The 15,043-nt window shown below is 58.6% G+C and overlaps 1 protein-coding gene across 1 annotated transcript; it reads right to left on the bottom strand.

The window, feature by feature from the left end:
• Nucleotides 1-217: 217 nt before the first annotated feature.
• NATD1 (N-acetyltransferase domain containing 1) lies at nucleotides 218-14,797 on the bottom strand. The gene is made up of 3 exons (XM_034942243.4): nucleotides 14,476-14,797; nucleotides 5,460-5,578; nucleotides 218-4,782 (listed from the first exon to the last, which is right to left on the bottom strand). Exons 1-3 carry the CDS (start codon nucleotides 14,579-14,581, stop codon nucleotides 4,666-4,668), a joined length of 342 nt encoding a protein of 113 aa, XP_034798134.1. The 5' UTR covers nucleotides 14,582-14,797; the 3' UTR covers nucleotides 218-4,665.
• Nucleotides 14,798-15,043: the final 246 nt, after the last annotated feature.

Here is a 15,043-nt window from a genome sequence, read left to right as displayed (position 1 = left end):
AAGTCACAGCATTCAGTGGCAAAACTAGTCCTTACAATATCACCTATGTTAAGTGCCTGGCGTGAAGTGTCTCTTGAAGGCAAAGTTTGAGAGACCAAATGGCTGCAGCCCTTCATCACGTCATGGGGACAGCTGGAGAGACTGGTGGCTTCTGACTACACTGGAGTCAGAAGTGATAAACCCAGCTCAAAACATGGACAGAAAACCAGAGAGCATCTTTGATAACCAGAAAAGAATCTCTTTAATATCTTGTAGCCATAAGACTGATACAACTGAAAACATAACCCTAAATTTGATTCTGCAGGTTGCAGTTACAACACAAGTTGAAGTCACAGCCTTGCCGGAACTCTTATGTAAAGTTTAGGGCATTGGCTCTGGAAGGAGTGGGACCCTGAGAATCGTAAAGGGATATTTGGGTGGACTTGAGCAAATCCAAGAACCCTGAACTGAGGAAGAGCAGTGTGAGTACATGGTCAGGGGCTCCATGAATATTCCTGCCTGCAACCCCAGCTTCACAGGCAATTCAGCCTTCTCCACACTGGCCCGGCACTGGCTAGCTGCTCACCTTATGGCTCGAGGCAGGACCCCCCGCAGCCTTGCAGCTGAGTGGGAAGTTGCTGGAAGTTGTATCTGTTTATTGCTTTCAAGGCTATCTGTCATGAGCAGACATAAGACCTCATATGACACAAGCTTGATGCCACCAAGAGGACGGGAGCTGGGCTGGGTCCTGAGCCCTTCTAGCAGTGTGGGCTTTGGCTTGTGACCCCCGACTCAGCCTCAGTATCATCTATCACATAGGCCTAATAATGGGCATGTCCCGGGACTGCTGTGAAAACGAAGTGGAATAAGATTGCAACGGGGCCGGGTGAGGTGGCTCACGCCTGTAATCCCAACACTTTGGGAGGCCGAGGTGGGCGGATCATTTGAGGTCAGGGGTTCGAGACCAGCCTGGCCAACACGGTGAAACGCCGTCTCTACTAAAAATACAAAAATTAGCCAGGCATGGTGGCGGGCACCTGTAATTCCAGCTACTCGGGAAGCTGAGGCAGGAGAATTGCTTGAACCCAGGAGGTGGAGGTTGCAGTGAGCCGAGATCGTGCCACTGCACTCCAGCCTGGGCGACAGAGCAAGACTCCCATCTCAAAAAAAAGATTGCAACAGGCCTGGCAATTTATCTTTCATTCTGAGTAGCCATGTAACCCCTAGTGGTAACTAGGAGAAATCGTCCTCCAGCAGTCTGTCCCCTCCCTCAGTAGCTGGGGCGGAATGAGATATGGCCCTGGGCCTGGTGCAAGATTTTCACTTGTTTTGGAAGCATTAGCCACAGCTTTTCCTTGATGGGCGTGTGTTATCATGAGGCTGGGCCTCACCTCCCTGCATTGGACCAGAAATTCAAAAGGAAGCAACTTCTTACGGCACAGCGGATCTCATGCATGGCATCACTGCCCGTTCCCTAGGAGACCGCACAAAGCCACTCAGCTTCATAGCTGGGCTGTGGCCTCAGAGGCTTTTTCACCTGGAGGTGGCAGGGAACTGTGGTGTGGGGGCTGGGCCAGCTGGGAAGGTAGAGCCGCCCAGACTGGGGTCTGGGTTCCTGAAGTCACTGTTATCCTGCAGGGAGACCTCAGCCAAGCCCCAGTGACACGCAGGGTTTTGCTCTCCACGCTGAAGGCTGTGCTGAGGGCTGAGCAAAAAGAGGACAGACACCAGGGAGGGAAGCCCGCCTCCGCCTCCCCACCTCGACCTCCACACCAGTTAAGGCTGACCGGCAGGTTGCTGTGGGGGAAGCGACAGCGTGCAGACAGCACTGCATGCCAGGCCACAGCTTTTATGGAAATGTTCCTCTGAGACCTGTTGATGAGCTTGGAGAATGAGGAAGGGGGCGGTCCAGCGGCCAGCTGGGTCCACACCCTGCCGCGGGCCCTGAGGAGGGAAGGCACGAGTCACTGCCTATTTTGACCCGGCAAGAAATAGAAACCCACAGGGTGAGGCGGGCAGAAAAGCAGCTCTGTGGGAGACCTGCAGGCCCCTGAGCATCCCCTGCCCCAGTCAGGTTCTCGCCCAGGTGCATAAACCGGCCCCATGTGGCAGCATCCTTACCAAGGACCCCCAGGTGACCGGACAGGAGGGGTGAGGCTAGGCTGCCAGGCAGACAGGGTAGCACCAGACGGGATGGGCTGGGGGCTCCAGGGCAGGGTGTCTGTGGCAACCCAACCTGGGGAGATGTTATTGCTCTGCTGGAGACCTTGGGCCAGGCCCCGCGAAGCCCTGCCTAGCCCCTTGGCGTGGGTTAGCGGTGCTTTAAGGCAGCCCGAGGCGAGGAGGCCAGGTCATACCTGCGGGAGCTTGATCAGGCCTCCTGAGAAAGCCCTAGTCTCAGTTCCTGGGCCCAGGGCCTCTGCAGGCCTCCACCACCCCATGCTGCCTAGTTCAAGTATTTGTTGTGGGCTGGCCAGATCGAGAGTCACCTGCTAGAACACGGGGGTAGGAATCTTAGGTGGGAGTGGGAACAGAGTGGCACCAGGCCCATTCCCTCCTGGCTCTCAAGGTCCATGCTGGCCCTCAGGGGCTTCCTGTGGGGGACTCTTTGTGCTGCCACTGCAAGGGACCCTCCTGCGGATGGGCTGGAGGCCACAGGGACATGGCCCCAGCTCACTGAGCTCCTGGGTGGTCATGATGGACTATGTGCTTGAACTTGGGGAGGGACGTGTGGATGGGAAGGGGGTGACCTTAGGGAGGGTAAAAGAGGCCCCTAGCCCTGCTGCCCCGGGACAGTAAGGGGAAGGCCCAGGCCTGGCTGCCCATCCTCCGTGCCTACAACCTGCTCTTTCCTTAAATTCTGCCAGCAATGGGCCACCCCTAGCCCCGGAGCAGCTCAGCCCACCTCCTGCCAGCTGCATCTCCCTGGAGGCCCAGGGCTTTCTCCAACCTCTCACACAAGCCCTTTGCAAAAGAGCTGACTTCCTGGAGGCCAGGGCAGGAGCATCTGCCACAGGTCAAGGGGCAGGGATGTGGGGGGTACTCAGGATGGTGACCCCTGCTGGTCCATGCTGTGACCCACAGCAGGGGTTTCGAGGAGACTCCGGGGCTCGGGGACCCCCATCGGCAGGCTGCCAGGCCTCCCTGCACATGCAGGTCTCCGTGGTCCTGCGTCCAGGCAGGAAGGCCCCTGGGCTGCTGTTGCTGGAGAAGGAATGTGGGGGGTCTCGGTGCCAAGACTGGGGATAGCAAGGAGGTGAGTGGGAAATGCAACCACAGGCCAGCCAGCGCCCGTGCATGGAGTCAAAGGGAGGAGTCAGCATGGCGACCACTGCCCCTGCACCGGGGGAGGAAGGCATGGGGGTCCTGGTCAACCTCTCCCTGTACTGCCCAGAGCCCAGCCTGACTCCCGCCGAAGCCTGGTAGGGATGCATCACTCCGACTAACAAATGTCTCAGCCCTAAAGGGCCCCTGGCTCCAGGTCACCCTCCAGCTCTACAGAAGGGCAGGGACGAATCTGACCCTTGTTAGCGCTGACACAAGAGGGCAGGACCTGAGTCAGCCCCAGGGGAAGCCAGCATGCCCTGGAAAGGCTGGTCCCACCAAAGCATGCTGGTGTGTCTCCCAGGCTGCACCCAGGAAGGCTGGGTTGGGGAGGAGCCCAGGGCCAGATGGGCAGCAAAGTGTATCCGGCTGTAGCCAGCCACAAAAGAGGACACTGATGTCTGGCAGTAGCACAGAAACCCCTGTGGCTGATGTTTCTTCCTCCTGGATGCTGAGGGTGGTTTTTGGAGAATAGTCAGCTTCACTCCCACCCCAGCTCCAAGGCATCTCCTCGGAGAAGGCTCAGGCAGGTGGCCAAGGCCAGCAAGGGGCAGGCCTGCAGCTGCTCAGGCCCCCTTGGATCTCCTCCTGGCAGACAGGGGTATAGGGGATAGCAGCCCATGGGGATGGGGCCTTGGTTTCCTGCAGAACCTACACGAGAGGCCAAAAAAAACATGGGGGTACCAAGGAGAGGAAAACACCCCCGGCACCCACCACCAGCCCGCCTGTAGACCGCATCCTGTGTGTTCACATGTGTGAACCGCACGTACGGTTGAGCCTGGCCAGTGCTCAGTCCTTCACTCTGCTGGTCTCCGTCAGGGAGAGCTGACCCTTTCCAGGGCCCTGCCTGCACTGGGCATGGGGGTCTGAGAAAGGGGCAGCACTGCTGGCAGGTGGGGTCTGGCACTGCCACCCTCAGAAGCTGGCACACTAGGTTTCTTATTGCTCCTCTTGGCTCTGGAGCACACCTTCTTAATTTCCAGAAAGGACACAGGCCCAGGAGAGGTGGCAGCAGGGGTCCTGCACTGGCCCTCCTGCTGATCTCCAAGTGGAGCCCGGTGGGCAGGATGCAGGCTGGCTCTAGCCCCTACGTGCAACCCACAGGCCTCCCACGAAGCCGCTGGTCTCTGCAGAGTGAGAGCTGCCGGGACTACCTGGCCTCCTTGCCGCCTCGGTTACCGGGTCACCGCCCATCATTGGTCAGCTGCCTCCAGGGATCTGGATGTGGGGCACAGATGAGTGTCCTTACAAAAATAACTCTGAGTCTGTTCCCAGTGGGACCAGGTTCCTGAGAGCACGTGGGGCCAGGCAAAGGCCACGTGGAAGAGTCCGGCAGGGAGCGCTCCCGCCTGCAGGCCAGGGTTACGGCTGCAGGCGCTCCAGGTACTGCGGCAGGGGGTTCTCCTTGACGTACTTCTGGATGTACCAGCAGGTGAGATGGGCCTTCAGGTCCTCCTCCACCACAAAGTCCAGGGCGGCCTGGGAGCCGGGCAGAGAGGAGAGTGGTCAGGGCCTGCAGCCGGCACCAGAAGGTGGCATTGTCTGCTGCCTCCCCAGGCCCGGCTCCCTGGCCACCCTTCCACTTTGCCCAGGTCAGTAACTCCCTTGAGTTTCAGTGTCACCTGGGATGATCCCCACAGACTGGTCCAGTACACAAGGAAAAAACACATCACCTCTCCCCTACAAGCCCCCTTGCCGCAGGCAGCATGGAGGACAAAGGTTGCCCTGCAATTCTCCTGGCGGGGTGGGGGTGGAGGAGGGGAAGCCGGCAGACGGCCCAGCTAAGTCCCAGCAGCAGCCCTCAGGGGAGTGACGGTCATTCTTTGCTCTGGCTGTAACTCCCTTCATTAAGCCCAAACCTGCTCTCCAGGCAGCCTGGGGTTTGGGATGCCCTGAGGATGAAGGGGTCGGGGGCAGGAATGGGGCTCCTGTGAAGCACCTGCCACACAGGAGGTGTGTGAGGATCCTTGGAGGCTCAGCCACGCCAGGGTCTTGCAGAACAGGAGCCTGGGCCCAGAAAGGCTGGCACCGGCTCAGAGAGGACCCAGGGCCAAGAAGCAGGCTGAAGTGGCCACCAGGGCCACCGTCTCCTCGGAGCGAAGGTGGCAGCCCCCATGTCCCCGTCCCCGCTTGGCCCTGCCGCCTGCCTGCCCTACCTTGGCAAGGTGCTTGGCGATGCCGCGCCCACGGTAGGCATCTGGGACCTCGGTGTGCTGCAGGTCCACGATCCGCTTGCCCACGTACTCATAGAGCAGGACGGCCCGGTCATGACATCCTGGGGGTTGTGGAGACAGGTAAGCCTATGCTGACTCCCATCCCAGCGGACTCAGGCACTGAGACTGGGGTGGAGGGACAGGCATTTGGAGTCATTCAGCTGCTACAGCTGAATCCTGAATAACCTCTCAGTGCCTCAGTCTCCTCATCCATAAAGTGGAGGTACAATAAAATGTCCTTCATAGGGTGGTTTGGAGGATTAAATGAGGTAACCTCTGTGACATGCTTACAGCCATGCCTAGAACACTTGAGCCCCACATGAACCTTTGCTACTGCGTCAGTCCTAGCATCCTAGGGCCCTGCCACCCCTTTCTGTAGCCCTGCTCCCTACATCCCCACCCCACCACATCCCTGGATCTGGGAGTCCCAGGACCCAGCACTGGACACAAAACAGGGCTCAGCAAATCTGCAACTAAGGCAGAGCATGAAGAGATTAGAGAGGCAGCGCTGCGCCACGCATCAGGACCACCTGCTGGACCCTGAGAGACGCAGCAGGAAAGATCAGAGACCTGTGGTAGAGTTCATGAGAAACTGACGCTGGACACAGGAGGCAGGAACAAACGGGTTTTCACACTCCACCAGGCCTGCCAAGCCTGGAGCTCACCAGTCCACCCCAAAGTCCTGCTGGGCAAACAATTAACTGAACTTTTTCCTAATCACAGTTTTTAGTGTCTCATCTATTTGTCTCTCCACCTACCCATCCATCAACCCACCCATCCACTTATCCATCCACCAAATGTTTCCTGAGCCCCAGGTACTGTTTCAGATGCTGGGAGTATAGCAACAAACAAGCTAGACAAGGAGTCCTACCCCCATGAAACCGGAAGGGGAGAAAGAGAATAAACATGAAAAGCAAGTGATGTGTAGGATGCCAGGGAATGGGGGCAGGTGAAGACAGGAAGGAGAGGGCACCAGCCATTCTGAGGGAACAGTGTTCTGGGCAGAGGGAACAGCCGGTGCAAAGGCTCTGAGGCAGGAGTAGGCCTGAATGAGGGGCAGCTGGAGTGGGGTGGGTGAGGGGAAGGGCAGAGATGGGGGCAGGGAGGTGATAGGGCAGGTCCTGCAGAGCCTCCTAAGCCTTCTGAGCTGGGCGCCACTAGAAGGCCCTCAGCAAAGGGACAGATGTGATTCACTCTTTAAAATCATGCTGTGTTTCATGTGTTTTAACTTCAAAGACCCAGAAAATCTGTCTTTAAAGCCTGTGCTGGGCAACACGAGGGGAAGGCTGACAGGCCAAGAGGTCCAACCACTAGTCCAGGGCCACCGGAACTGGGGCCAACGGCAGCAAGGAGGCCTTCTGGCCCTTGGTCTCTCCTTTGATTCTCCCCAAAGCCTCAGGAGAGTGGCTACAATTCATCTCCCCATTTCCAGATGAGGAACTACTGAGATGCAGGGATCCAAGTCACACAGCAGGCCAAGATGACGCTGGAGCCCAGGCCTGCAGGTCCTGAGCCACAGCCATTCTTTCTGCTCCACCGACACACCTGCTACTTCCTGCACCCGCCATCGCCTAGGCACTTCCCTCTGCCTGATGCCCTTTCTCCGTTCCTGCCAGGCCCAGCTGAGGGTTCCCCAGACCCACTCCCCTCATGCCTGCAGCCCCGCCCCCACACCAGCCCTGCTGCCTCCTCCTTGTGGGCCTGACTGTCCTGTGGACTGTGCCTGCCACCCTGGCCAAGGCCCAGCTGTGGCCACTGCCGCCTGTCCCGGCTGCACAGCAAGGGATGTGGTTCTTGGCTCCCCACCTGCTGGGGTTAATTCAACTCACCCAGGACAGGAGAGCAGAGATCGGAGGCTATTCTGGGACTGACTCAGTCACTAAGGGAGACTGACCCCAGGCTCATTGAGGGCCTACTGTGTCCCAGTAGGGTTTGGGCTGCAGGGCAGGCAGCAGCGAACAAAACTGATGAAACTCTTCCTCATGGAGATCTTACGTACTGATGAAGACACACAGTAAGTAACATCATTATAAATAATACAGGGGCCAGGCACGGTGACCCACTCCTATAATCCCAGCACTTTGGGAGGCCGAGGTGGGTGGATCACCTGAGTTCAGGAGTTCGAGACCAGCCTGGCCAACGTGGTGAAACCCCATCTCTACTAAAGATACAAAAATTAGCCAGGCGTGGTAGCGGGTGCTTGTAATCCCAGCTACTTGGGAGGCTGAGGCAGGAGAATCACTTGAACCCGGGAGGCAGAGGTTGCAGTGAGCTGAGACCGCATCATTGCACTCCAGGCTGGGCAACAAGGGCAAAACTCCATCTCAAAAAAAAAAAAAAAAAAAAAAAAAATGCTGAGCATGGTGGTACACACCTATGGTCCCGGCTATTTGGGAGGCTGAGGCGGGAGAATCACTTGAGCCCAGGAGTTTGGGGCTGCAGTGAGATATGATTGCATCACTGCATTCCAGCCTGGGTGACAGAGTGAGACCCTGTCTCTAAATAAATACATACATCACAGAGGGCACACAGGTGATAAGCTGACAGGTGCCAAGGATCACTATACAGCAGAGGAGGGGTGGGGAGGGGCAGGGCTGCCACTGTAAAGAGGGCATACAAGGACCCCAAAGGACACGTGGGGTATGAGCCGTCCACTGGTGAGAACAGCACGTGCAAAGGCCCTGGGGTAGGAGGTTGAAGGAAAAGCAAGGAGGCCAGAGTGGCCGGGCCCAAACAAGCCGGGAGTGAGGGTTGGGAAACCAAGTCAGAGATCCTGGGGCCAGACCACACAGGGCCCTGCAAGCCACCAAAAAAACCTCAGCTTTTGCTCCAGCAGTCTCTGCAGAGCAGGCAGGTGGATACAAGAAGCCTGGCAAGCTCATTACTACTCCTCTGTGCACACCCTGCGTCAGTGTTTCTGGAGTAGCCACCTGGGCCATGGATGGACCTGACCCTGGGAGTCCTCAGAACTTCTCTGCCTCCCATTGACCCTCAGTGATCGCACAGCTCAGCCACTACCATATTCCAGGCACCCGGCTCAGTGCAGACACCCAAGAAATGTTTGTCCAACTAAAACAACTGCTGTTCTGTCTCTGCCAGACACACACTAGGGCCTTGTGGCAGACCTGTGGACAACTGGCTGGACCAGCATGCTGGCCTTCCCACAGCCGGGCCTGCACCTCAGGCTGTGGCTCCCAGGAGACAGCAGGACAGAAGCGGTGGTGGCCCAAGCGTGTGCAGCCCCAGCACGGGGCAGGCTCGTGCTCTGCTCTCTCCACACAACGATCCTCACAACCATCCCACTAAACACGATTCTCACAGCCCCGTGTACAGATGGGGAAACCGAGGCCCAGGAGGGAGGAAGGTCGTGGTGATCATCCCGGGACAGGTCAGGTCTCTGGGGCAGAGAGGTGTCGGGACTGGTGTAAGATCACCTGGCAGAGTTGAGACTGGAACTGAGGGCCCTGCCCTGCCCTAAGCTTGCTCCTGTGGCTCCCAAGCGACAAGTCCTGAACCCCCTGTGTTAGTCTGAGGTCTGGAGCTCTCGAGGCAGCTCTTAGAGCCTAGCCCAGATAAGGGCCTATGGCCTGGACCAGGCCTAGAGGCTGTGCCTGTGTCACTGTGAGCTGAGACAGCAGGATCCACGGTGCCCAGAAGTGAAAGCGTGGCTGACAGTGCTGCCCTGGTGTCCTGCTGTCCCATCATGGGTGCTGCGGGCAGTCAGGGGAGGCCTCTGGGCAGGTGACATTTGGGCTCACCTGGAATGAGAGTCACGGAGGTATGTGGAGTTGACTGGGGATAGGGCTGAGTCAAAGGAGGGTCTTCAGGCTGAAAGGGGAACAGAGGGCATCTGGGGTGGCCACGGTGGTGGTGGGGCTGCACGTGAGGAAAAGACCGAGTTTAAATGGACACCCTACATGGGCCAGACCACATGGCAGTGGGCCAGCAAGGAGCCAGGCTCCTGGGCAGCAACCTCGGAGCATCTGGCCAGGACCTGAACCCCACCTTGGAGGGCCTTCAAAGGCCACCCAGTCACAAGTGTTACACCCACGACACAGGCCACAAATGCAATACCGGTCCTCATGCTCAACTCCTCGTCCTGCCCCAAACCTGCCTGGACATCCCAGGAAAATGCCCAAGTCCCCAAAGCTTGACCAAGGTCCTTGGCTCCTCCTCGCCTTTTCTCATCTGACCTGACCCTCGGCAGGACTGTGGACACAGCTTTCTAAACATGCCTGGGGTCCAGCTGCCTCTCTGGCCTCCCTGCCTTGGTGGCTGCTCCCCTGCCTGTCACCTTTCTGCCCAGGGCCTCCAGGGACCCTTCCTTCTCATTCCAGGTGAGCCCAAAGGTCACGTGCCCAGAAGCCTCCCCTGACCACCCGCAGCCCCCATGATGGGACAGCAGGACACCAGGGCAGCACTGTCAGCCACGCTTTCACTTCTGGGCACTGTGGATCCTGCTGTCTCGGCTCACAGTGACACAGGCATAGCCTCTGGGCCTGGCCCAGGCCCTTATCTGGGCGAGGCTCTAAGAGCTGCCTTGAGAGCTCCAGACCTCAGACTAGCACAGGGGGGCAGTACTTGTCACTTGGGAGCCACAGGAGCAAGCCTAGGGCAGGGCAGGGCCCTCAGTTCCAGTCTCAACTCTGCCAGGTGATCTTATGCCAGTCCTAACACCCCTCTGCCCCACAGACCTCACCTGTCCCTGGATGATCACTACCACCCTCCTCCCTCCTGGGCCTGAGAACCCCACCAGCATCACGTGACTGGTTTGGGAAAAGTTAAAGCTACACTGCTCGTGGGGGACCCGTCCCTGGGTCTCTGCACCCCCATGCTCTCTCTGCCCCTCCTGAACCTCGGGACCAAAGGGGGCCAGGAAATTGTCAGGGGAGGCGATCACAGAGAAAGACCAAAGCTTGCAGACAGGGGACAGGGGCGGGACCTCTGGGAGATGTGGAGTCTGCAGAAGACATTGACCTCTGCTTTCTCCACTCGGCCCACACTGACCCTGCAAGGAGAGCTGGCAGATCAAAACGCGAATATACAGATGAGGAGACTGAGGTAGACGGAGGCAGAGCCCAGGCTGCCAGAGCTGTGGCACGGGACAAGGACAAGCAGACACCCTGGCCGGCTTTTCTGGCACCTCTGTAAGTAGAGCCTGGATCAGGGAGGTGCCACATGTTGGTGGTTCATTGGTAGATTAGGCAGAGGGAGCTGTGAGCCTGGAGAAGCTCAACCATACGTCCCTCCCCTCCCCAGAGGACCCTGGTCCAGCCCAGCCCAACACAGCCAGCGGCCTCACATTGGGGCTGTGATCTGAGCACCTCCCAAAGCCTGGGGCTGTGATCTTAGCTCCACTGCATCCAGGGGTGCTGAGGGAGGCCAGGGGCAGCAGCTGACTCTCTGGGGCCTCAGTCTTCCTGGCTGCAAAATGGGGGTTAGGGAGGACACAGAAAGTTCCAGGGTTCTGCACCCCTCAAGTGTTCCTTTCCTTGCAGCAAGTGGGACACTCAGCCCTGCCTGTGAGGGAAAGGGAAGGCTAAGGAAGGGGCTACCCAGGAGGTGGGGGTCTCTTCCAGCTGCCTCCAACCTTCAGAAACCGTCCTCAGATGGAGGCCAGGGGCTTGATTCTGGCTTAGCTGCCTACAGGCTGTGCGCCTTGGTTTCCCCATCTATAAAGTGATGACAAGCTTGCATTTCAGAACCAGGATGTGGCATCAGACAAGCCTGAGCTCAAGCCTTCCCTCATCACCCACAAGCAAGTCACAGCCATGCTTCCTTCCACATCTGTCCAGGACCTAGACGTTTCTCTCACGCCTGTTTGCAGTGCCTGGACTAGTAAAGTAACCACCTCCCTGCTCTGTCCTGGTCCCCACAGTTTGCTCCCCTTAGAGCAGCAGCTAGAGGGAGCCGGGGCATCCCATCTGTCTTCTGCTCAGGACCCTCCTGGGAGCCTCAGAGTCAAAGCCGAGCCCATAGGACAACGGCTTCCAGGCCCTGCACCACCTGCTCCCCATGACCTCTTGACCCATCCTGCACACACCAGGCATCCCAGGCACTGCAGAGCCTTTGCTCTTGCTATTCCCTCCACTTGGAACACTCTTCCCTGTTGCAGCTCTGTTTCTTGCCTCCTTCAGGTCTTCACTTAAATGCCACCCTCCAGGGAGGGGCCTTCCTAGACACATGATTGTAAATAGCAGCCCTGCCCAACACAGCCTCCCCTCTGCCCCCTGCACCTCTCATGAAAGCCCTTGTTTTCCAGGATACGTTAAAACTGACTCTATTTCTTGTCCATTTCCCTCTCTAAACTGTCAGCCCCAGGAGACCCCGACACCTAAAAGAGTGCTTGGTACATGGTAGGCGCTCAACAAATACTTGCGGGGTGAATCACAGCTCTTCCACCTCTGTGGTGCAAGACTTTGGGCAAGTCATTTCACTTCCCCATGCCTCAGTCTCCCCATCTGTATATGGGAAATGCAGTTTCCCCTCTCCCTGTGGTGTGTGGCTATGAAATAAAGTGACTCCAGGTGCCCAGGGCCTCCTAGAACACTGTAAATGCTTAATAAACAAAGGTGCTCAAACGTTTTCCCTCACTCAGAACCAGAGCTCGCAGGAAGAGAATCAGCCTAGCTGTGCTATGTGGACAGCCTAGGAACACTTCTGCACCAGGAGCCTGGGGCTACCTGACCCCTCAGCCTCAGTGTTTATATCTCTCAGTGGGCACAACAGCACCAGCCTCCAGGCTTGCCTTACAGGTCGGGAATGATACCACAGCCTGTTGTCCTCCTCAGCTCAGGCAGGCCCGGGCTCAGACTCAGACGACCCCTCTCTGGTCCCAAGACACACACCCAAACCCAGTGGGGTCTGGAAGCCCAGAAGAGCCCCACCCTGTGCTGCACAGCCACTCCCTTGGGGGCCTCTGGGAGACCCTGGGCTTGGCTGGGGAGATGCCCAGCCACATCTGTGGTCAGCTATCTGGGCAGTGAATTCCAGAAGGGGGTAAGTTTAGAAATACGGCTGGGCATGTCCAGCCCTGACCACGGCCAGCTCTGGAGGGCTGTCCTTTGGCTGTACCCACTTGGAAGAGAAAGAAAAAGAAAACAAAAAACAAAAAACAAATGTATCCCCTCTTCTTTCTGTCTCTGAGTATAATGGCCCTCCCGAGCCCACAAGGGAACCAGAGGCCGCTCTGGAACCTCAGAAGAGAGGATTTGAAAGCCATGAGGACTCTCTCCCAGAGTCGCCAGGGCCCCGAGTGTCCTGGCCAGCTGAGCCCTGCCGGCACCACAGCAGTAGCAGGACTTGCCTCTGCCTGGTGGTGTAGGGTTGGTTGGGCCAATGGTGAAGTTCTGGGTGATGCTGGGCAATCACTTCTTAAGGTCCCTAGCCTCAGTTTCCTCATCTGTAACACGGGGTGGTATGTCACAACATTGTCAGGGTATTGTGACAGTCCCATCCACGAAGCTGTAGTGGGGCCTGGCTCGACACTCGGCACATTCCAAATGGCATCGGAGATCTGGCAGAGGCCCCTCCTGGCTGAAGCCAAATGTGGGTCGCAGGAGCCCCATCGTTCAGGGAGTCAGACCAGTCGGGACGCCATCCCAGCTCTGCCCAACGCTCAGCCTGACCTCTCGCAAGCCTTTCCCTTTCCTGGCCCTCCACCTTCCCTTCTTGAAAATGGGCACAGTGGCCCCTAAGGACCGGTCCAGCTTGGACATTCCCACTGGGGCGAGGTGGGCCACAGGGGAGTTCATAGCCCTTGTTTTTGTAGTTCTATTTCCTACCTGTGGGACCTCCTGAGGGGGGATGGGCTAATCAAAACTTCTCTACACTGGCAGGGCGTGGTGGCTCACTCCTGTAATCCCAGCACTTTGGGAGGCCATGGCAGGTGGATCACCTGAGGTCAGGAGTTCAAGACCAGCCTGGCCAACATGGTGAAAGCCTGTCTCTAATACAAAAATTAGCTGGGCATGGTGGTGGGTGCCTGTAATCCCACCTACTCCTGAGGCTGAGGCAGGAGAATCACTTGAACCCAGGAGGCAGAGGTTGCAGTGAGCCGAGATTGTGTCACAGGAACTCCAGCCTGGGCGACAGAGTGAGACTCCGTCTCAAAAAACAAAAACTTCTCTACACTAAGGGAGAACTTGCCCTTGCTTTCTGGCTTCACGAATCACGATCGGGCCACGTTTACCAGCACTTACTAATCCCCCATGAGCTGGTCTGATCCTTTACATTTGTTACAGTCTTTCATCCTTACAACTAGCCAATGGGGTGTGCACTGGTATTATTCCCATTGCAGAGAGGGAGAAACTAAGGCACACAGAAGTGGGGCAAATGGCCAGTCCCAGAGCCACTGAAGTCTTGATAGTGATAGCCATCCCCCCGCCCCTCACTCCCCCCAGGGGACCACAAGCCCCTTTCGCGGTCAGCCCCAGGTCCGCAGGCCTCCCCCGTGTAGAAAGACTAAGATTCCCACGGGCAGCAGGAAGCCATATACCACCCGCAGAAGGGGACAGGTCACGGCTGACCAACTTTCCAGGATCTCAAACAGGAGCCTTCAGTGGGTGCCCAACAGTCGTGAACAACTGGGCCTGAGCAGGTGCGGGTCCCCTGCGGCTGAGACAGGGGACCCGCGCTGCCCCAGCTCCTGCCTCTGCCTTTCCAGGGGCCCCTGTCCGCCCTGGCCCCTGCTCTCCCGGGAAGTCTGCCCCCGCCCAGCCCGTTCCACTTCCCGGAGCGCCGGCCGCGCCCCCACCTGGCCCCGAGCACAACCCGGCCCGCGCCCGGAGCTCCGGCCGCCCGGGACCACCCCGCGGCGCGCGCTTGCAACAGCCTTCCCGGGCGGCGGGCCGGAGCCGGGCCGCGGGCGCGCGGGGGACGGGCACCCAGCAAGGGGGCGGCCCCGGCGGGCCCCGCTCGCTCGCAGACAAAAGGTCGGGGCGGGCCGGGGCCGCCTTACCGTTGAGCCGGACAGTGAACTGGCGGCGCCGGCGGTCGTGCTCCACGCGGATGGGGCAGCCCTGCTCCAGCGCGCCCAGCGGTACGGCGGCAGCCGAGTGCGCCATCTGCGCGCGGGGCTGCGGCGCGGCGCCGCGGCGCGGCGCCGGCGGGGGCCGGGGCGCGCGGGGAAAGCTCAGGCGCGCGGCGGGGCTGGAGCGCGGGCGCAGGCGGCAGGCGGTCGGGTAGTTACGGCCTGGGAGACCGCAGGCGACGGCGCTGAAGCTGACACTCGGCGGCGGCGGCAGCAACAAAAAGGGTAGGGGGGGGGGGCCAGGAAATCAGCTGTGAGGTCACGTGCGGCGCGCAGCCAGTGGACGCGCGGCCTTTTTGTTTTGATACATTCCAGTCACCTCTTAAAGGGGCCGCGCCGGCCGCGTTCCTCTCGCAGCCCCAAACAAAACAACACGGGCCGCCGCCGCGCCGCGCCGGCTACTTTTCCGTCTTGCGTTTGTCCCACGTGCAGCTTTGGGACCCCCGCAAGGAGCCTTCTAAAAAAGACGTAACAATCTTTTGTATGGACATTCTAA

Source organism: Pan paniscus, chromosome 19 (genome assembly GCF_029289425.2).
Source record: "Pan paniscus chromosome 19, NHGRI_mPanPan1-v2.0_pri, whole genome shotgun sequence".
In the NCBI taxonomy this organism is placed as follows: Eukaryota; Metazoa; Chordata; class Mammalia; order Primates; family Hominidae; genus Pan; species Pan paniscus.
This window is presented reverse-complemented; position numbering and strand designations above follow the sequence as displayed.